Source organism: Microcebus murinus, chromosome 14 (assembly GCF_040939455.1).
Source record: "Microcebus murinus isolate Inina chromosome 14, M.murinus_Inina_mat1.0, whole genome shotgun sequence".
Classification (NCBI taxonomy): Eukaryota; Metazoa; Chordata; class Mammalia; order Primates; family Cheirogaleidae; genus Microcebus; species Microcebus murinus.
This window is the reverse complement of record NC_134117.1, coordinates 51,380,251-51,403,039: the sequence shown is the minus strand read 5'-3', so window position 1 is coordinate 51,403,039 and position 22,789 is coordinate 51,380,251. Positions and strand designations below refer to the sequence as shown.

Here is a 22,789-nt window from a genome sequence, read left to right as displayed (position 1 = left end):
AATGAAAAATTAGCTGGGCATGGTGGTGCATGCCTATAGTCCCAGCTACTTGGGAGTCTGAGGCTGAAAGATCGCTTGAACCCAGGAGTTTGAGGTTGCTGTGAGCGTGGCTTACACCATGGCACTCTAGCCTGGGCAACAAAGTGAGACTCTGTCTCAAAAAACAAACAAACAAACAAACAAACGAAGACATTAGCCAGACAACTGAAAACAGAAAAAATTAGCCAGGCGTGGTGGTGCACACCTGTAGTCCCAGCTACTTGGGAGGCAGAGGCAGGAGGATCCCTTGAGCCCAGGAGTTTAGGTTGCTGTGAGCTAGTGTGATGCCTCGGCACTCTAGCCCAGGCAACAAAGCAAGACTCTTTCTAAATAAATAAATACATAAATAAAATATTATTCAGGCTGTTGTCTAGAAGAGCATTAAGAAGATAAGCGGGGTGGATGCCTTTTTTAGCCTCCACCCATCTGCACCTAGATGCTTAAAATAAATAGCAAATTCAAATTTTAAAAAAAGTGAAAGAAGATAAGAGGCCTAAAAACCTTATCACCAGAGAAACATTGAAGCAACTATATATTTGGCTTGAAGAAGATTAGGAAAACGTGACAGTTGTCTTATGGGGTGGATGGCTAATTAGGATATTGGGTGAGCTATTGAATAGGGGGCAAAATAATGGGAAAGAGTGTTTATTTTTGCTCATATACTACACCAAGTTGATAGGTGGTTCAGGGAAGTGGGTTATCCAGGGATCCAGGTTCCTTCTATTTTGCTGTTCAGCCATGCCATAGAGTGATGCCATGTCTGTATGGTTAGCTCAGCTCATGTGACCATGTCTTCCTTTTAACCAGCCAGAAAGGAGGGGGAAGTTCCATTCTCTGAAAATGTACTTTAGCTGCCCATCTAAACTTGGGAAGGAGGTGAGGCCGGGGTGGGGAGTTGTTCCTGTTACTAAAAAAAAATATTTATTGTGATAGCACTAAGAGCCTATGGCCAATGTATTTTTTTACTTCATGCTTTGAAAAATACTTCAGATTGTCTCCTTTAAAATATTATTGGCAGGAGCCTTGGCACAGTGGCACGTGCCTATAATCCCAGCTACTCAGGAGGCCAAAGTGGGAAGATCAAGTACTTGAGCCCTCGTGTTCAAGACCAGCCTGGGCAGCATAGTGAGACCTCATCTTAGAAAAGAAAGACAGAAAATGAGAAAGAGAGAGAGAGAGAGAGAGAGAGAGAGAGAGAGAGAGAGAGAGAGAGAGAGAGAGGAGGAAGGGTATAAGGGAGGAACAGGAAAGAAAATACTGTTGGCAAACTGCATTCAGAATTAAGTTTATTGAAATGATAAACTTAAGTTAGGACATGAGTTGAGCAACAGCTCTGCCAATTACTAATACTGTGAACTTAATCACGTCAAGCTTCAGAATTGATCTATAAAATGGAGCTGATAAAAGTCCTTACTTAATACCATCACCATAGGAATTAAATAATTTACATAAAAAGCAAGGATTCTGGAATATAATAAGGATTCCATATATGCTAGGCATTTTGGTTTTGTGTTGAACACATCCATACATTTGGTCATCTCCAAATATTAAATCTTATACTCCTTTGTAGTTAAAATGTGTGAATATTATTGGATATTAAAATTTTAAAATATGATTTTTAAGAGGAAAGAAAAATTAGACTATCAGGTACAAAATAGAAGTATAAAATTTATTTAAAACCACCCACAAAGTTCTGTGTAATCAGGAATGATACAATTTGCAATAGTTTTTTAAAAAACTCATGACAAAGATTTAAAATATATTTTCAATTACAGTATTCATTTAGCCTTATTCAGTTAGAACAATTTAAAAAAAAAACTTTATGCTCTAAACAAATGAGACACACAAGGAAAATATAACAATTTCCACAACTATCTTTACATGTATGCTTCAATACTAATACATTTCAATGCATTTTGCTACATAAACATGAAATCATGTACAACTGCTGTGCACCAAAATTTAGCTTAATAAGATCTTTCAAGTAACATGCAATTCCAACTCACAAGTCTTCAAGTACTGCTAGTAAGTGTTCCCTTGTTTGCAGAGGACTAATTGTTGATCATGAATTGAAATCATCATAATTATCTGTTTCCCTTCTACATGGTGAAGTGCTTTTTCTTTAAACTGTTTCCCGCTTGTGTTAAAAATTAAAAATGGACATTTGTGGAGTTTTAAAAGCATTTCGTTGCTAAGTTATTTCATTGTATAGAATATTTAATACAGTAGGACGGCAATAGGTAAAAATAAATCCTCCAAGCAAAAAAATCAAAGGGAAAAAAATAAATAGTAAATATACCCCAATGAGAGAAAGAAGTCAGGAAGAAGATAGGAATATTAACCTATAAAATTGGTGTTTCTATATTGGGAATTCAGCACAACTCTATTTCACCATGGTGAAGAATCTATGAATATTTTACTCCCATCAATGATAAGCATTCTGGCTTCTCCTTTGAACCAAGGTAAATTTACTTGGTAGATAACCATATAGCATGAGAGAAAATAAACAAACTAGAAATTGATGTTTTCTTCTTACTTAGTAGTTTTGCAAGTCTTTCGTTAGGGAACACTTCAGGATTTCTTAGTAATCCAAATATGACAATCCATCCATACATCACAATGCAAAAGCTGCCATTAGTTTTTATTATAAACCATTTCTGGAAAAATATTTTTCTCTTAAAGCACCTATCACAATGTTATCTCATAAAAGTTAAAAAAATGAACATATATTGCAATAAAAAATATTTAATCTTTCTTTTTAAAGAGCTATTTTTGTAAAGTCCTAGTTGTCGGCCATTTTATCATAGCACAAACAGGCATTGACGAAGATAGGCAGTTACTGAATTCAATCACCAGAGGGGGAATTTGAGTATTTAGAGCTGTTTGGCCTATTTTTTTTTTTTTTATTGTGACCCAGAATGTGCTAATGGGATAGCCAAAATAACCTGCTTCTTCATAGATATTAATATGCTCATATTCATATCTATAAAGAGGTTACTAAAAACTTTACAAATATATCTCATTATTTTTCTTAAGTCTCTGGGCAAAGGTATGTTCATCCTTTGACCCAAAGATTTTACTTGACTGGAAACAAAGCAGGACAAACAAAACAAAACAAAACAAAACAAATTCAAATAAGTGGGAGACAGTACTCTCTTTTAGAGATGCTGACAAGAAGTTTGCATTTTTACCACAAGGGGCTGGGAACTATGATGTTTACCTAGCACATTTTCTTTAAGAAGTCTGCATTTCAACATAACTAATACATGAAACTTTGATTGTGATGTGCTGACCTTAGTCTTTTTTAAAGCAATATTTTTTTAAAAGATATTATTTAGGTGATTTCCCCTGTTTCAGTCATAGAGGGATGATCTTTATAGAAAGAGCTTTTTTTTTTTTTTTTTTTTTTTTTTTTTTGAGACAGAGTCTCACTTTGTTGCCCAGGCTAGAGTGAGTGCCGTGGCGTTAGCCTAGCTCACAGCAACCTCAATCTCCTGGGCTCGAGTGATCCTTCTGCCTCAGCCTCCCGAGTAGCTGGGACTACAGGCATGCACCACCATGCCCGGCTAATTTTTTATATATATATCAGTTGGCCAATTAATTTCTTTCTATTTATAGTAGAGACGGGGTCTCGCTCTTGCTCAGGCTGGTTTTGAACTCCTGACCTTGAGCAATCCGCCCGCCTCGGCCTCCCAAGAGCTAGGATTACAGGCGTGAGCCACAGCGCCCGGCCAGAAAGAGCTTTTTTTAAGGAGGAAAAAAATAGAAAACTTCATAAATCTAAACCTTAATGGAGAAATTGGGGAATTTGGGGAGACCTTCCTTAGTATGCATGAAGAGAATAATAGCTGGCTAAATTAATAATGGAAACAAAATACTTAAGCATGTTTTACAAATAATATTTTATATTATGCTCAGATCAGGTTTGACAAATTTTCTACTCAATAACACTCAGTCATTGCTCATGGTACAGAAATGCATTTAGCAGTCTGCAGATATTAAAAGTTTGTCTCAGATTGGTTGACTTGCTGTGTTACTTGGAGCAAGCCATTTGCTATTCTTGACATTTACAGGTTCTTCACCTATAGGAACAATGTTCTCTGTCTAACCCTAAGTATTGGGGAGAAAAAGTTGTACATTGTAAAGCAGCTTGATAACCTAAAACATCATAAAGTATAAGGATTATACTTTTTATTACTATCATATTTGCTTTCAAAATGGTTCCTCATTTTTCAGCAATTTTCCAGATAAAATTATTGTGGAGTAGACAGAAGAAATATTAAAAGTATTTCTTGCTTTTGAGCTAGTAAACCCTCAGATTACTGATAGGAGCACAATTCTCCTTCCTTTCTGTCCCTTAATTTCCCTTTATTATGCTCAAAACACAGCATCTGATGGCTTTCATATTCCCTCTTCCAATTACTTTCAGTTCATTTTTTAACCTTTCTCATCTAGATTATAGAATAGCTCCTATTATTGCCAACAACCAAAGAATTCCAAAGGGATATATTTATTTACATTAGAAATAACAAAGCCATACAGAAATAGACTTAAGAGTATTTAACATCTTATAGAGTTTTTTATAAAACACTCAAACACTAATAAAAAGAGTTAAACATTATTGGGGGAGAGCATTCAGATTATTAACCTGTGGTCTTGTGACTACTTACCTACTCCTAAAAACTGAATCTGCCTATACCTGAAAAGAGTTGAATGAAAGCTCTTGATTCTTTATGGCATTATACCTAAAAGGACTTCTGAGACATTGTTTTAAAAGACAGTAAAAGACAACTTGATCAAGATCACTGCTCTTCTTAAAATGAACTATGTTTATTCAGGTAGAGGATCTGGATAATGGAGACAGGACAGAGAAATGAGGAAGCAATAGATAATTTTAAAGACAATCGGGGAAAAAATTAAAACTTAAAAAAAAAAATGAAAGTGCACCTAGTCACACTGCAGCTTCAGTAAAATGAGAAAATAAAAATAACAAGTAGAGTTGCTGGTTAAGGATTATAAGGTTCATACTTTGCCAAATGGGGAAGAAACCAAATTACTTTCCAATACTGTTTCCCCTAAAATGAAAATCTTTCTCATGGCTGCAAGATTTCTTTCTTAAGAACAGGATAAGAGAGAATGCCTTACATAATAGTTGCTAGGGACAAAATTTCTATTTTTAGGAAAACTAGGTTTATATTGTTAACCAAGTGTTTTCAAAGCTGTACTAAACATAAATGGGTTACATCAGCTAATGTTTTATATTCCTATCTCAGATGAAGTTTTGCTTTAACATAGGGCACATCTACAGGTGAACGAACCAGAAAACTTACGACCCAGGCAGGATCAGGGTTTTGCAGTAAGGGTGGGAAAGGAGTACAGTCAACAAGGAAAAGATTAATGATGGAATTTTAGAGCTAAAAATATTAAATATTATGAAAAAAGAAATATTAAATATCGCATATTACCAAAAGAGAAATTTGAACACACTATAAGGCCCTTAAAAATAAAGTGAAAATGAGGCGTGGCAAAATAAGGAATACCTTTGGATTGCTTGAGGCAGTAAAATATATGCCTTCTGAAACAAACAGTGGTATTTGATCAGGAGCCCAAATGAAACAGGGATCAAAATAAAGTCATCCAGATACTGGAAGGCAGAGAATACAAGTTTGTAAAGTTCAACCAGGACCAAAATAGTGATGTCCTGCAGAAATGCCAGCTCTAAAGTCTCAGAAATTAGCAGAGGAATTCGGTTTCTATTTTTACACACATAAGAGAACCAAAAACATGCCAATGAATCTCAATACATTCAAAAATACACAAATTTCGCTTCTCATGAAGGACATACTGATTCTGACTTTCTGATTGCATTCCAGAGCCATGGATGACATCATTTTCTAAAGCTGTTAGCAAAAAGCTCAACATGGAGCACAATTTAATTTGGATAAATCCAGATCCCATCAGCAATCAGGTACTGATTACATCACTCAGTTAAGTGATATGACTGGTGTTACAATTACAAGTTCAGCACACTTATGGGGAAGTTTAGGAGCTATGCACAACAAAACAGTATTCCAATACATGTCAACAACCACATCAAAATAAACTATGCAGGGACTTACTTGTGAGGCCAACTAGGAAAGGGGCGTGAATGGACTGTACAATCATGGCTAGGTAGTATATACAGTGGAAATATGCTTTCTTTAATTGCTTAGAAATCCACTCTTGTAACTCCTTATACATGCTTAATACAAGTTCCAGGGGAATTGAAAGCTTATACTATATAAGCATTTGAAATTTGTTTTTTTTCTCAGTGATAAAATACCCTCTGGGTGAGAGAATCAAGTTTTCCTTCAGTTCTCCTAAACACAAAGTGGCCTTCATCTGCTTAAAGTCTAATTACAATCATAGTTACAAACTGACATTAACATCTGCTCTATGGAGCCCAGTTATTGAACTATGAGACTTCTAAGGTGGCTGTCACAATTGTGAGAGGCCACTACCATATTACCTTATTTCACAATTCTTTTGCCGTAAATTTCTACAAAAGATCAAAACTCACCATTGTATTAGGTTGAGACAAAAAAAAAAAATAGATTTCCATGCATTAAGGTGTGAAATTGAAGGTAACTATATATTAAAGGTTGCATACAGCTACTGATTTAGCTGGCACATGCAAACTAAATGCTGTGCCCATTGTTGGTGGAAATTGTCATGCAATAATGTCATAACTTTGTCTCAGATTAAAAAGTCAATATAATTTTTGTTTTAAAAAGAGTAGTTTAGGGTCACTCTCATACATGCTATTGTGAAATGATAATCAGCAGGAGTCCCCTGGAGTAATAATGTTAGAAAGTAAGTTACTTCATGTAAATTAAGACAGTGGCTCATTTACACAGGGTATGCATTCAATTAAATATGTACTGGGATTATGTCTTAGGTAAATTGCTTATGGATTTTATCTAGCTGACGTTCTGTATTTTAAAAAATTTCATCCACATGCAGATTGAATAACAAAGATGTTGGAAAGTTATATAAGAGATAAACATGTTGCGATATTTTACCTACAGCTATACATTTTCAGTCAGCTTCACTTTCCAATAATATATTTGAATTATGTTTGTGACATGGTTCATTTGGTACTTTGCGGATGAATTGGAAAGAAGATGTAGGTGAAGCTGACAAATACAAGAAATTTCAACAATGGCCTAACTGCCATTAGAAATGGAATTTTGAGGGGCAGCATGGTATATTGTAGGATTCTATCATAGTCAGAAGTTATTCTCTCATGGTCGGTAACTTTGTAGCATATTATATAAACTGGATGGGCTACCTTGGAGGTCATGTATCAATGAATTCAATGATCATACCATGGACAAAGGCAGAAGATTTAAAACCCAATTTGAATCCTAGGCAACAGATATAAGATGATTATCACAGTAAAACAAAATAGAGGGGAAGAAATAATGTTAGATGACCAGTTTTATGAGTGAAATTGTCATTTCAAACAAATTTATTTCCTTGTTTCAATGAGAAAGAGCATTCTAAAAGCAATGTAGCCAGCATACAATCACAATGTGGCAGAACATTGAAGAAGCATAAGCTGTTTTAAAATCAGAGAATGGGATGGTAAATTGTTAAAATTAGGAAATATAGTCCAACAAAGTAGGAATCCAATGTGGTTCCCACAAAGGAATAATCAGGTTAGGCAGTCCATTCATGATGTTAATTATAACAATGGAATGGAAACATTTTAGCTGAGACTAGATATTTTCATATACTTGTTTTGGCAAGCTGCAACAAGTTTCACAAATCCCATTAGTCCCGAAAATTAACATTGGTATTTAAAGTTTAGATTATTGAGAAACTTCTTTAATGTTAGAGACAAATTTATTTGAATTATGACAGATATATTACCATGGATTTTTTGAAGGTAATTTGCCATTTCTTTTAAAAATGTTTATAAGGGTATCTTTTAGAATTTTAATTCTTCAAGTTTATTATATCATAGGAGGTGATTCAAAGAAAAACAAAAGTGGCTGGTAAGAGTGCAGTGGTGTTTACAACTCATTGATCATAAACAGTTATAGATTTCTTTATTCCTTCCCCGCTCCCACTGCTTTATTTGACTAGCCTTTAAAATCAAAACAAAATAAAACCAAAAAGAACAAATAAAAAATGCAAAGAAAAACAAAAACGGTACTTAAAATTTTCAGGTATTCAATAAGTGTAGAGTGGAAGAATGAACAGATGGGTGGATGGATAAAGGGCCATAAAACTTTATCCATTAAATCTGGTGAGGAAATAATTTCTAGTGGGAGCTAAGGCCTAAAAATCTAAAACCTAATATCACAAGGGTGTATTCCTGATAGTCTAATACTAGTAAATATCTTACTGAAGTAGCTGAAGCAATAAACAATCACTTATTTATATACTTATATGTATAAGAAACCTTAGGCTCACAAAAATATACATGTTTTAAAACGGAAATCTAAGGCACACAAAATACTAAAACAAGTCAATGAATTACCCTATTTTACATATTCAAGAAGCAGAAATCTACTTGTACAAGATGATGGTCTATCAATGGACATTTTGTTATTTACAATCCCTTCATATTCCTTTACTTGGATTAGTCAAAAGCTTGAAACTGATACTTTGCACAATATATATTTTTTTAATATTAATAAGTTACAACATGTTTTTCTTTAGAGAGCTTACTGGAACTGTTTGCTTTTGCACCAAAATTTTGAGTGTTAGCGGTTGTCGGGTTCCTATGGCATTTCCAAGGGAGAAGCACCATTAGGTTTTCCATACTCCCAAGGAATCTGACACTGTGAATGTTATAGCACCTCTGCAGTTTAACAGAATCAAGTATTTCATTGAAAGTTCTTCTTGTTCTAAACATGTTGTTTGGGTAATCTTTTTTGTTTTACCTTAATTGAGTCAATAAAGCAAAGGGAAAAAATAATGGACAGACTAAAATAAATAGAATGTCTATGTTCCTGTTATCTAGAACATAGGCAATTATCAGAGAAGATGAGTTATGATTTTTCCAAATATAATAGGCCTATAAATAAGGTAAATTAATGGATTAGCTCTTAATGGACAAAGCCATTTCTACTGTTTAACTGGAGTCTGGGTGGAGGATAGATATGTGATGACAATAGGAAATTTGTTTTAAAAAGATTTCTACAGGAATTTTTTTCTTATTCTAAATCAGACTTTCAGAACAAATAAGGCAATTTGGGATGGGTGAAGTTCTGGCTACTTAATTTTACATTTCATCACCTTCAAACAGTAGAAGCATTTGATTCTTCTTAAACCTATTCTGTCCCATCATCTCCTTTTGTAAACACCTTTCATGGGTCATACTGAGAAAGCTGGGATGAAAGTAAATTGAGGCCATTGTTGCTCAATAAGCCAGAAGAGACCCCCCCCCCGTTACTTAGTTTCAAAGAAAATATTAATCAATATTGGTGATACTTTTCCTAATTTCAATTTTAGACATAATTTACAATTTTTGCATTAGCTAACTATTTTATATACTGTAAGTTGCTAATATTTGAATGTGAAAGGAAACAAACCATATATATGATTGGAATACATACTGCACTTAACAAGATGGAACTCTACACAGCAAGGATAAATGATTTCTTTTGTATGCAAATATGCACAAACAATAGACAATAGGATTCTTATACTCTATTATTTCAAGTTACTTTTAAAAATAGAAAGTGCTTTTAAAATATATATTTACAATTTTATGAACAGCCTCCAACCATTACTAACAATAATGAGTTATTTTATACAGGAGAAATATTTTAAGAGAGAAAACATTTCATACATTTATTTCAAAGGAATATGCCGATTTTCTAGCAATGATTGGAAGATGTTGGAACAATGGCACCATGAAATAATAATTCAGCTTATTTTTAACTGTGTCGATGTGGTTAAGCACCAGGAGCTGTGTAGAGTTAACACTGTTTATCTTGATTTTACATCATAGAACATGAACCTGTTAAAATCCTCTAAAAATGACTCTTGTTTCATAGTAAACAGGCTTAATTTAAAGCACCAAACTGAGTGATTCTATCAAGGTTAACACCTAACCAAAACATTTCTTTTATGTATTTAAAACTATAAAACATTTATTTTTGCTTAAAATGTGCACCTTCTACCAATTGTCAAAATATAGTCACAGTTAAGAATACCCACCCCATTTTTTTTTTTTTTACCTCAGACTTGAAATGGGTGAGATGAAGATATAGTAAACCACAACAAGACTTTCTTTTAACAGCACCTTGAAAAAATACACTGCACTACCAAAGGCATTAAGAAGGGGAGAAAAGCCTTCAGACCCAATGATTATAGGGCCCTGCAACATGTGTGAGAGCATAAGGGGACACGGTGACGACATTGTCATGGGTTGATGTTAATGCTTTATGAGAAGGAATTTGGTTCAATTCATTTACTTCAGAGGACAGTTCAGGACCCTCATTAGCTGCCTGGTGTTTTTGCTCTGAGGCTTTCATCTTCTTATTCTTAGCTTCTTTAGCCTCAAACTTAATCTTGTTTAGTTCAAAACCATGTTGGGGCTTATTCAGGTTTTTGTGCTGGTAAAAAACAAGGGAGAGGCGAGTAGGATGATTACGGTTTGGGTGTTCGACAGGAGTCGTAGCATGAAGCTCCCGCCGGGCACACTCAATTAACACCGAGCCGTGTGCAGGCGCTATTGCCACCCCGCCGATATTGGCATCCAAGAAGATGTGCTCGCTGTCTGACCAATACTCATCAATGTGGGGCAACTTCTCTTCAGCAGGCGACACCAGGTCTTCAGAGAGGGGCTCATCTGACGGGGGCTCATCTTCAGAGTGCTGCTGCTCATCCTCTTCTAGCAGAGAGGAAGCAAGTTCATGAGGGGAGGTGAGGATTGGGGGCTGCTGGTTTGGCTGATGAGAAGTTATCTGCTCAAGTGGACCAGTGGGAGGCTCAGCATACACCAAGGAATCCGTCACAGGTGCAGATAGGGCAGGAAGAGGAGCCACTTCACCAGGCTGTGCAATTCCAGTGCATTCCCCAGCAGCTGCATTGGCACCGCTGTGGCTTCCATGAGGCGTCGTGCAGTGGGGTGTGCTACTTCCTTCTGGAAACCCCTGCGAGGCTGTTGCATCACTCTTCAATGCAGCTGTGGTGGCTGAAGCAGTCTTTGGGGAGCAGGAGAGACCTGGAGATAGGTTTGCCTCCTTTGCCGGGTGAGGAGTGGATGGCATCAGGGAATAGCTCTTAGTGTTTTCTGAACCTTTAAAGATAAAATGGGGTTCCGTTTCACTTTTTATTTCAGGTTGCACCGTCTCAGTTTTATTCCCTAAACAGAGAAAAGGACACCAAATGTGAAGATAAATACAAATTTCTTTTGGAAGCTGCTGTCTTTAAAAGGTATTTTTATAAGAGAAGTACAGAGACTATAATAAGACATGGATGTTGGCCAGTTTTGTCCTACTTGTTTGTAATCATACTCAAAGGCACACAGAATTGAATATTAAATATTATATGTAGCTTGGTGTGCTTTTCACCCAACAAATTTCCTTAAAGAATTCTTCCCTTGGCGTGTAATCACAAGTAAATGCAAAGATTCTGCCAAAAGAATGGATATTCATTGTTTAAAATAGTACAATATTAGAAATGATCTAATTGGCTATGAAGTAAAAAATACAAGTGTACATTGGGATATTGTGCAGGTACTATAATATTATGACACAGAACAATATTTAACTATTTAAAGAGATGTTTAGATATATTTTAAGCATTGTATGACTTTATTTTCCAAAAATTAAAAATAAGTAATAGTTTATAAATATTTCTGGGGCAAAAGCATCATAATTGGCAAAGTCACATATTAGGCAGAGGGAAGTCAAACAAAAAATTTTTAGTTGAAATAAAACTCTGTAACCCTCAACAGCAAAAGCATTTCAGCTTCATTTCTTTCTCACTAATTAGGTAGATCCTTATTATCATACTAGTAAGTGTGAGTTATTTGCTCAGAACCATACAAACCTCCTATTAAATGGAAACTTTTTGTTGTTGTTGTTGTTGTTTGTTTTTTTGAGACAGAGTCTCATTCCTTGCCTGGGGTAGAGTGCCGTGGCGTCACCCTGGCTCACAGCAGCCTCAAACTCCTAGGCTTAAGCAATCCTTCTGCCTCAGCCTCCCGAGTAGCTGGGACTACAGGCATGGGCCACCATGTCTGGCTAATTTTTTCTACTGTGTTTTCCTGAAAATAAGACAGGGTCTTATATTTAATTTTCCTCAAGAAGACATCCTAGGGCTTATTTTCAGGGGATGTGTTATTATTCAAATATAGTTAAGTCCTCTTCTTCTGGAATATCATCATAACTCTCCAAACCTCGAATTCCATCGTGATTTTCTTGCGACTCTATTTTCTTTAGAACCACTGATCCCAATCCCTCACGTCAAGCAATAGAGCTCTCATGGGGCAGATGAGAAGGACTGATCGTCTTCTTTACTGCTCCACGATGAAATGCATGACTTGTGCACATACGATGCGTAGCTAGGCCCATCACTAGGTCTTATTTTCAGAGTAGGGCTTCTATTGTGCAAATGCTTAGAAATCCTGCTAGGGCTTATTTTATGGGTAGGTCTTATTTTCAGGGAAACACAGTATATATATATATATATATATATATATATATATATATATATATTTTTTTTTTGGGACAGAGTCTCACTTTGTTGCCCAGGCTAGAGTGCTGTGGCGTCAGCCTAGCTCACAGCAACCTCAATCTCCTGGGCTCAAGCAATCCTCCTACCTCAGCCTCCCAAGTAGCTGGGACTAAAGGGATGCGGCATCATGCCCAGCCTAATTTTTCTATATATATTAGTTGGTCAATTAATTTCTTTCTATTTATAGTAGAAATAGGGTCTCGCTCTTGCTCAGGCCGGTTTTGAATTCCTTACCTTGAGCGATCCTCCCGCCTCGGCCTCCCAGAGTGCTAGGATTACAGGCGTGAGCCACCACGCCCGGCCGGAAACATTTTTTTTTGAGACAGAGTCTCACTTTTGTTGCCCTGGCTAGAGTGAGTGCCGTGGCGTCAGTCTAGCTCACAGCAACCTCAATCTCCTGGGCTCAAGTGATCCTCCTGCCTCAGCTTCCCAAGTAGCTGGGACTACAGGCATGCACCACCATGCCCGGCTAATTTTTTTTTGTATATATACTTTTAGTTGGTCAATTAATTTCTTTCTATTTTTAGTAGAGACAGGGTCTCTCTCAGGCTGGTTTCGAACTCCCGACCTCAAGCAATCCGCCCGCCTCGGCCTCCCAGAGTGCTAGGATTACAGGCTTGAGCCATCGCACCCGGCCCTTAAAAAATCTTTGAAAGCACATAAGCAGCAAATTTTGGGAGACCAAGAAAAAGAAAAAGTAAAGTAGCCATATTTTAAAATAACTAATAATATAATAATAGTAAACATTGACTAACTTCAAAGATCTGCAATTCTCTTCTCAGATGATACGACCTAGAGACATGACATTCCTCATTACTTAAAACCCAAGCAATGATACATCAGGAAACCTGTGCTACTATCTATGGTGGTCTCTATTATTTATTATAGAGGCTAAGTTGTCAATAGAAAGTAAATAATAGGAAGGAAAGATTAAAAACAGGGATGGGTAGAATTACAAAGGAACAGAAGATTGTTGGCCATTGTACTTATGGCCTTTATTATCAGGAAATACACTGTAAGAAAATAGTCAAAAGATGACATCCAGGCCGGGCGCTGTGGCTCACGCCTGTAATCCTAGCTCTTGGGAGGCCGAGGCGGGCGGATTGCTCAAGGTCAGGAGTTCAAAACCAGCCTGAGCAAGAGGGAGACCCCGTCTCTACTATAAATAGAAAGAAATTAATTGGCCAACTGATATATATATAAAAAATTAGCCGGGCATGGTGGCGCATGCCTGTAGTCCCAGCTACTCGGGAGGCTGAGGCAGAAGGATCACTCAAGCCCAGGAGTTTGAGGTTGCTGTGAGCTAGGCTGACGCCACGGCACTCACTCTAGCCTGGACAACAAAGTGAGACTCTGTCTCAAAAAAAAAAAAAAAAAAAAAAAGATGACATCCAAAATAATTCACATTTTAACCAGCATGCTACTAGGGAATGACACAAAGATGAAAATGAGGCCAGGCGAGGTGGCTCACGCCTATAATCCTAGCACTCTGGGAGGCCGAGGTAGGAGGATTGCTCGAGGTCAGGAGTTTGAAACCAGCCTGAGCAAGAGCGAGAACCGTCTCTATTATAAATAGAAAGAAATTAATTGGCCAACTGATATATATATATAGAAAAAAAAATTAGCCGGGCATGGTGGTGCATGCCTGTAGTCCCAGCTACTGGTGAGGCTGAGGCAGCAGGATCGCTTGAGCCCAGGAGTTTGAGGTTGCTGTGAGCTAGGCTGACACCACAGCACTCACTCTAGCCTGGGCAACAAAGCAAGACTCTCTTTCAAAAAAAAAAAAGATGAAAATGATATGGTTGCTCTTTATAAGTAACATAGAACTATATATGTGAATCATAAAATAAACCTAAATTAAATATCTGCAAAAAGGAGCTACAAGGAGTGGGAATAAAAATTCTTCCCACTTTGCCTCTTTATTATTTCTCTGTATTGAATCCTTTCCATCATTATATAAATGCCTGTACTGTCATTTCTCTCATCTGACAAAAACAAAACAACTTCTCTTATCAATGTAACAATAAAAGAAGCTAAGGAATATCCTGTAATTCTAAGTTTGAATATCAGTGTAAGTTCAGGATGTAATTTTTTTCTGTAGCTCCTTAGAGAAATGGCTGATTTTAGATACAGAGCAGAACTATTTAAGATGAACCTGGTACATCTTGTTACAGAAGCAAGGAAAGCTAGCAAAGACTGCTGGAATTGTGACAAAAGAACTAAGAAGCCATCTTAAGAGGTTTCTATAGACCAAAGATGGGATAAGTTGAACATTTTTCTTTCTTTTCTATTCTCTCTCTCTCTTTTCTTCTTATTTATTTATCTATTTATTTATTTAAGACAGAGTCTTGACCTGTTGCCCAGGCTAGAGTGCATTGGCATTATCATAACTTAATGCAACCTCCAACTCCTGGGCTCAAGCTATTCTCCTGCCTCAGTCTCCCAAGTAGACAGAACTATAGGTTTGCACCACCATGCCCAGCTAATTAATTTTTCTATTTTTCGTAGAGACAGTGTCTTGCTTTTGCTCGAGTCTTTTTTTTTTTTCCGATCTTGATCTTGGAATTCAGGCAGGTCTTGAATTCCTGGCCACAAGTGATCCTCCTGCCTAGGCCTCCCGAAAGTGCTAGGATTACAGGCGTGAGCCACCGTGCCCAGCCTGTACATTTTTTTTTAACATTTTTGTTAAAAAAAACTCCTCTAAACTCTATAACCTTCACAGCATTCCACTGATCCCCTTTGTAGCCAACGAAAAGAATTTCTCCGGTTCCTCTTCCATTTCCTCATAAATCCACTTTCATCCATTCTCTATTCCACCATTCTACTGAATCTGCTCTTGCAGGGCCTCTAATAGCCTTTGCATCAACGGGGAAATTTTAGTCTTCACATCACTGGACAAAGGAGAAGCATGACAAGTCGGTCATTTCTTCGTTAAAATACCAATCTTTAGTTTCACTCTTATCTCACCAGATCTTCTAAATTTTCCATGCTGTTTCCTTCTCGTCTCTGAATCCCCTAAAAATTGAGAATTCCCAGGTTTTGTTCTTTAATTGCTCTTATCCTTCTTTCAGTTTTTTGGCATCCATCCTCTCCCTATGCTGCTTACCTGCCTGAACTTACTCCTGTCTGAACTTCTCTGCCTACCTAATACACCCTTTGGAATGCCTGATAAGTTCTTGAAATTGATACGTCCCAAAATGAGCTTCGGATCTCCCACCATCTATCTTTCCGAACCTGTTCTTCTCTCCCCACTTCTCTTGCTGACTGCATCCTTCCAGTTCCCTCAGGCCTCTAACATCAGGGTTACACTTGCCACTTCTTTTTGTCTTACACTCTACGTTTAATCTCTCAAATCCTGTTGTCTCTGCCTTCAAAACACCACCAGAAGCAAGACATTTCTCATGTATTCCTCAGTAGGCACTCTGGTCCATTCTCCATCCTCTCTCTCCTGAACTGTTATGATAGTCTCTGTGATCTCCCTGCTTTTCCGTCCTCTGCCTGCTTTTATTATAGTTTCAACCCACTAACCAGAGGGTTACGTTTGAGTCAGATCATAGCCCTGCTTTATTCTGAAATCCGCAGTAAACTTCTCCTTACAACGAAGGTCAGCATCTTTATATTAGTCTACAAAGCCTGGGGGTGAGTTGCTCACACACCCCTCGTATGACTCTGATCTTATCTGTTACTATTCTGCTCATTTCACACTTTGCTTCAGTCACGCTTGGCCCCTTTACACATCTTAAACAGTCAAGGTAAAGTCCTGCCTCTGAACCTGTGTACCTGACATTTCCTCTGCCTAGAATATTATTTTCCAAATATTAACATTGCTGACCCTCTTATTTCCTTTAGGACTTTACTCAAATGCAATATTCACAGTGGATCCCTTTTTAGCAGCCATATTTAAGTAGAAAATCTCTTATAGCAGTATCTACCTTCTCTTTCATTAGAGCTTTTCTAACACCTAAAACAGTTGAAAGAAGTTCATTGACAGTTTTCATAAGATACTAAAAAAAAGAAAAAATCAAAGGGCTTCAAAGTTGTGTTTAGTAATATCTGTTTACTGTATTACCAAAACGAAAACCAAAACAATAATAACAACAAAAAACTAATGCTAAAGGTAATCAAGGAAGGCTTCCAAGAAGTCATGTCATTCATCTATACCAAGAAAAATGAGTAGGGCTTCAAATTATATGAGAAAGTCATAGGAACAATGATAAGAATGTTAAAATATAAAAAAAAGTAAGTAGAAAAAATTACCAAGAAATACTAACGGGTCACTTTTTTGTTGACTTTTAGTTTGGGCATATATGTAGAAATATACTTAGTGTCTGAGTTTTAAACCCTAACTATAATAGTAATGACAAATTAGATTCAAGAACAATGAGTTAGTTAATATTTGCTCTAAAATTTCTTTTTTCATAATGTCTCATCACTAAGACAATAACTGAGATAAAGGACAGGAAAAATAACACAAAAAGGAAAGTCCAAACTTTTTCACCAATTAAAGTTGTAGATGGAGGCTGGGGGAGGTGGCTCATGCCTATAATCCTAGCACTCTGGGAGTGAGAGGCAGGAGGATTGCTCGAGGTCAGGAGTTCGAAACCAGCCTGAGCAAGAGCGAGACCCCGTCTCTACTATAAATAGAAATAAATTAATTGGCCAACTAATATATATATATATATATATATATATATATAAAATTAGCCGGGCATGGTGGCGCATGCCTGTAGTCCCAGCTACTCAGGAGGCTGAGGCAGGAGGATTGCTTGAACCCAGGAGTTTGAGGTTGATGTGAGCTAGGCTGACGCCACGGCATTCACTCTAGCCTGGGCAACAAAGTGAGACTCTGTCTCAAAAAAAAAAAAAAAAAAAAATTGTAGATGGAAAATTAGCAGGTTGTATAGGACTCACCTAAGAGTGGCAGTGAGGAAGCCTTACTGTTGTTCGTTGTCGTGGTGCTGTTATTCTTCCGCTTGATCCTAGGAATGAGTTTCTTCTCAACTGCCCTTATCTTATGTGCCAGAACCTCTGTCATCATTGCAGCCCTCTTTTTCCCAGAACGAGGAATAGGCTGAGTGAAACGTTTTCTTTTTTTGGGGCAGGGTGCGCGGACCTCAATAGCCCCACATTTGATCTTAGCATCCATTCCTTCCCTTGAGCCAAACTCATCTGTGTCTGAAAGTTTATAAAGAGGTAGCACATGGAGCTGCTCATCTTGAGGAATAACACCCAATGAGCGGTTATCTTCTCGTGTTAAAGTACAAACCTGATAGGAAGAAAACATGAAATGGGAAATATAGGTTGTATACGTTCACTATAGTTATGCCTACATTCTTTTTTTGTTGCCATTGAGAAAGGAATATGTATTCCCAATTTATTATTATTATTTTTTGAGACAGAGTCTAGCTTTGTTGCCCAGGCTAGAGTGAGTGCCCTGACATCAGCCTAGCTCACAGCAACCTCAAACTCCTGGGCTCAAGCAATCCTGCTTCCTCAGCCTCCCGAGTAGCTGAGACTACAGGCATGCGCCACCATGCCCGGCTAATTTTTTCTATATATATTAGTTGGCCAATTAATTTCTTTCTATTTATAGTAGAGACGGGCTCTTGCTCTTGTTCAGAGCTGTCTTCCAACTCCTGACCTCGAGCAATCTGCCCACCTCAACCTCCAGAGTGCTAGGATTACAGGCGTGAGCCACCACGAGCGGCCCCCAATTTATTATTGATTACAGATGGTCTAATAATTTTGGATAAATGTCTCATATCAAGACACCGAACTGTACTCAATTCTAGTAACTTAACATTTCTTTATAAGCAAACAAGAGTAATTTTGAGTTGATTTTATAAATAATAATAATATAATACTTTTCTAAAATATTAAAGCCTTTTCACCATTTAACTCTTCTGATAGGGAAAAAGAAAAAAAAAGCTTCTTGCTAAATTCCATCTTATTTCATTGCCTAAGTTAAGGGATGGCTCTTAAATTGTGTTTACTGAGTTTATATTAAGTGTTAATTTTTAAGAAGGTACGTCTGGAAGCAGACCTGGTGAAAATAGAAAAACAACAGAAAAATAAAATTAAAAAGATATATGATTTTAGCTTACATAACACGCTGTTTCTGAATATTTCAATAATATCAGATACCTTGAGTAGAGAGGGTTAATTATAATGAATTATCCCAATTTCCTGGGTTTTCCTTTAGGATTTTTCTCACTTTTGCTTAAAAGTGGGATTTATTTATAGATATATTCTCTGCTTTCTTTGTCAGGATAATTTCTTCATGAAATGAATTGAGAATATTAGAAGCAAAAAAAGAGGTATGAGAGATTTCTCTTTCTAGAAGAAGCTATAGTTTATCAGTTTTGAAAATTTAACTAAAATATTTAATATCAAGACATTTTCTCCTTCTGCTCCATTTTGATTCTATTCCAGTGAGCTGGCCTATCTTTCTTTTGAATATAAAATATTATATCTTAAAAATATTTTCCCTTAAATGCAATCCATCTAATTCCTCCTCCTTATTTTAAAAGTTGTATTTATTTTAGAGAAATGAAAATATATAACTATATTTAAAAATTCCTAACCTTTGATACCTATTAATATTTTGCTTTATAAAGTATATTTAAATTATAATTACTTCCCCAATGTTGTTCGAAATCGAAGAGAAACATCAAATCATTTCTTTACTTTTCATTAAAAAAAATCTTTCCAGAGCTCAAAGCTGTTTCTAAGATAACAAAAACTGAAAACAGATTTGATTTTCAAGATATTTTTGGTTTCATGATAGAATTTTTTTTTTTTTTTTTTGAGACAGAGTCTCACTTTGTTGCCCAGGCTAGAGTGAGTGCTGTGGCGTCAGCCTAGCTCACAGCAACCTCAAACTCCTGGGCTCAAGCAATCCTGCTGCCTCAGCCTGCCCAGTAGTTGGGACTACAGGCATGCGCCACCATGCCCGGCTAATTTTTTTGTGTGTATATATTAGTTGGCCAATTAATTTCTTTCTATTTATAGTAGAGACGGAGTCTCGCTCTTGCTCAGGCTGGTTTCAAACTCCTGACCTTGAGCAATCCGCCCGCCTCGGCCTCCCAGAGAGCTAGGATTACAGGTGTGAGCCACCCCACCGCCGGGCCTTTATGATAGAATTTGATAGATACAAATTGGAAAGCAAAGTAAATTTACACTTATGAATGTAAAATTCTGATTTTAGCTGGGCAACTAAAAACATATATATATATATTTTCTATATAATTTTAGTTGGTCAATTAATTTCTCTCTATTTTTAGTAAAGACGGGCCTCACTCTTGCTCAGGCTGGTTTTGAACTCCTGACCTTGAGCAATCCGTCCGCCTCAGCCTCCCAGAGTGCTAGGATTACAGGTATGAGCCACTGTGCCCAGGCTTCAATAGTTATTTTCAAACAAATTAGTCTTATTTTGATCACCTTGATAGAAATAAGAATGATTTTTTGTTTGTTTGTTTGCTTTTTGAGACAGAGTCTCGCTTTGTTGCCCAGGCTAGAGTGAGTGCCATGGCGTCAGCCTAGCTCACAGCAACCTCAAACTCCTGGGCTCAAGTGATCCTACTGCCTCAGCCTCCTGAGTAGCTGGGACTACAGGCATGTGCCACTATGCCCGGCTAATTTTTTCTATTAGTTGGCCAATTCATTTTTTTCTATTTCTTTCTTTTTTTTTTTTTTTTGAGACAGAGTCTCGCTTTGTTGCCCAGGCTAGAGTGAGTGCCGTGGCATCAGCCTAGCTCACAGCAACCTCAAACTCCTGGGCTCAAGGGATCCTCCTGCCTCAGCCTCCCAAGTAGCTGGGAATACAGGCATTCACCACCATGCCCAGCTAATTTTTCGTATATATTAGTTGGCCAATTAATTTCTTTCTATTTATAGTAGAGACGGTGTCTCGCTCTTGCTCAGGCTGGTTTCGAACTCCTGACCTCGAGCAATCCGCCCGCCTCGGCCTCCCAGAGAGCTAGGATTACAGGCTATTTCTTTTTATAGTAGAGACTGGTCTCGCTCAGGCTGGTTTTGAACTCCTGACTTTGAGCAATCTGCCCGCCTTGGCCTCCCAGAGTGCTAGGATTACAGGGGTGAGCCACCTCGCCTGGCCAATAAGAATGATTTTTAAAGAGAAAATTGTTTCAGTAGAAAACTATAACATACTCTCTGGGTATCAAATTCTAGTCTTTGAAGACTATCTGCAAATTGAACTGGATCCTGTATTATTCTATTAAAAATAGTTTCCTCCAATATTTGGCTACAATTCTCCAAACTATTATTTCCAATTTGTCTCCCATCCTCTGGCTTAAAGTAATGAAAAATTGATATTGCTCAAATCGATATTGATTATTTCCCAAAGCCCTATAAGCTGAAGTTAGAAAACTTGATATAAACTTAAAAGAAATCATATTTAAACCTGCTCCTGGGTGGGTCACTCAGAAACTTTGCCATAAACACTCAGTACCATCACCAGAGACATTGAAACTGCAAACCAGTAAATGTGTTGGATCACCACTGCCATCCTCAAGTCCAACACCTAAAAATCTTGACTGGCTTCCCTCCAGCCTCAGTAACCAGGTTTCCAACTATTAATCTTTGCTTTTCTTTATTTTCATAGAAATTCACACACACACACACACACACACACACACACACACACACACACTACATATATATATATAAATTAGCCAGGCATGGTGGTGCATGCCTGTAGTCCCAGCTACATGGGAGGCTGAGGCAGGAGCCCAGGAGTTTGAGGTTGCTGTGAGCTAGGCTGATGCCATGGCACACTAGCCCAGGCAACAGAGTGAGACTCTGTTTCAAAAAAAAAAAAAAGCACATTGATAATAAATCTAACAAATAACCTATAAATATCCTTATATTTAACAGCACATAAAATACAACTTGTCACAATAACAATCAGAGTTAAGAACTGCAGCCTAAGTATACAGTGATGTAGCTTTGAGAATTGAAAGCTACTCAGGTACATACCACAGTGCTTCCATTGCTCATGTTGTGAATGTCCCTGTGGGGATGGGCACAGAAGTCCAGGCAAGCAGTGACCCCAGAGAAAGGACGACCTTCCTTGCTGCCAAGCCGACATTCTCGGGCAACATTTTCATATTCTACCTAAAGAAGAAAGTGTGAAACACAGCTTTAAAAGACTGGAGGGAAAATCACCTTTAGTAAAGTCTACAAATCATTTCCTGACAAGTTCTTACATTAATTACACTTTGTCATTTCTGCGACTACAATATGGTTGTGAATGTGTAGTTTAGCAATACTGTGGATAAAGTGCTTGAGAATACATGGAGAAAAATGACAATGCCTAACTTTACATCAGAAGGCAGAGTGAGGACACTAATTCCTGCTGAAGGTGAATAAACAAGTACAGTGGCTTATATTATTCCATTAGAAAGACCAACAAACATACATATGCACAGTTTTCGAGGTCTACAAAAAGTAGATATCTATACAATTCCATGAACCATGATGACAGAAAGTGAATTTATAATTCCGTTTAAAATGAAAAGTTAGTCCTACCACTCTGGGAGGACAAGGCGGGAGGATCGCTCAGATCAGGAGTTCCGAGACCAGCCTGAGCAAGAGCGAGACCCCGTCTCTACTAAAAATAGAAATTAGTCGGACAACTAAAAATATATAGAAAAAACTAGCTGGGCATAGTGGCGCATGCCTGTAGTCCAAGCTACTCGGGAGGCTGAGGCAGGAGGATCCCTTCAGCCCAGGAGTTTGAGGTTGCTGTGAGCTAGGCTGACGCCACAGCACTCTAGCCTAGGCAACAGAGTGAGACTCTGTCTTAAAAAAAAAAAAGAGAAAAGTTGGAACTTAACAGAGAGCATGTTATTAATGTTAATACAAATAAACTAAATATTTTTTAAAATACGGGACCTCTGACTGGAGGTGGTGGCTTACGCCTGTAATCTCACCATTTTGGAAGACCAAGGTGGGAGTGTCATTTGAGGCCAGGAGTTTCAGATCAGGT

The 22,789-nt window shown here is 37.4% G+C and overlaps 1 protein-coding gene across 5 annotated transcripts in view; it reads right to left on the bottom strand.

Moving 5' to 3' along the window:
- Nucleotides 1–3,778: 3,778 nt before the first annotated feature.
- The window catches only part of TET1 (tet methylcytosine dioxygenase 1), a 134,270-nt gene continuing 115,259 nt past the window's right edge, over nt 3,779–22,789 (bottom strand). For all 5 annotated transcript variants that reach the window (XM_012762670.3, XM_012762673.3, XM_012762675.3 and 2 more), the window contains 3 exons: nt 21,778–21,915; nt 17,692–18,046; nt 3,779–11,404 (listed from right to left, as the gene is read on the bottom strand). In XM_012762670.3, coding sequence (XP_012618124.2) covers nt 10,392–11,404; nt 17,692–18,046; nt 21,778–21,915 — 1,506 coding nt within the window. In that variant the 3' untranslated portion in view covers nt 3,779–10,391. The remainder of the gene's footprint in view (nt 11,405–17,691; nt 18,047–21,777; nt 21,916–22,789) is intronic.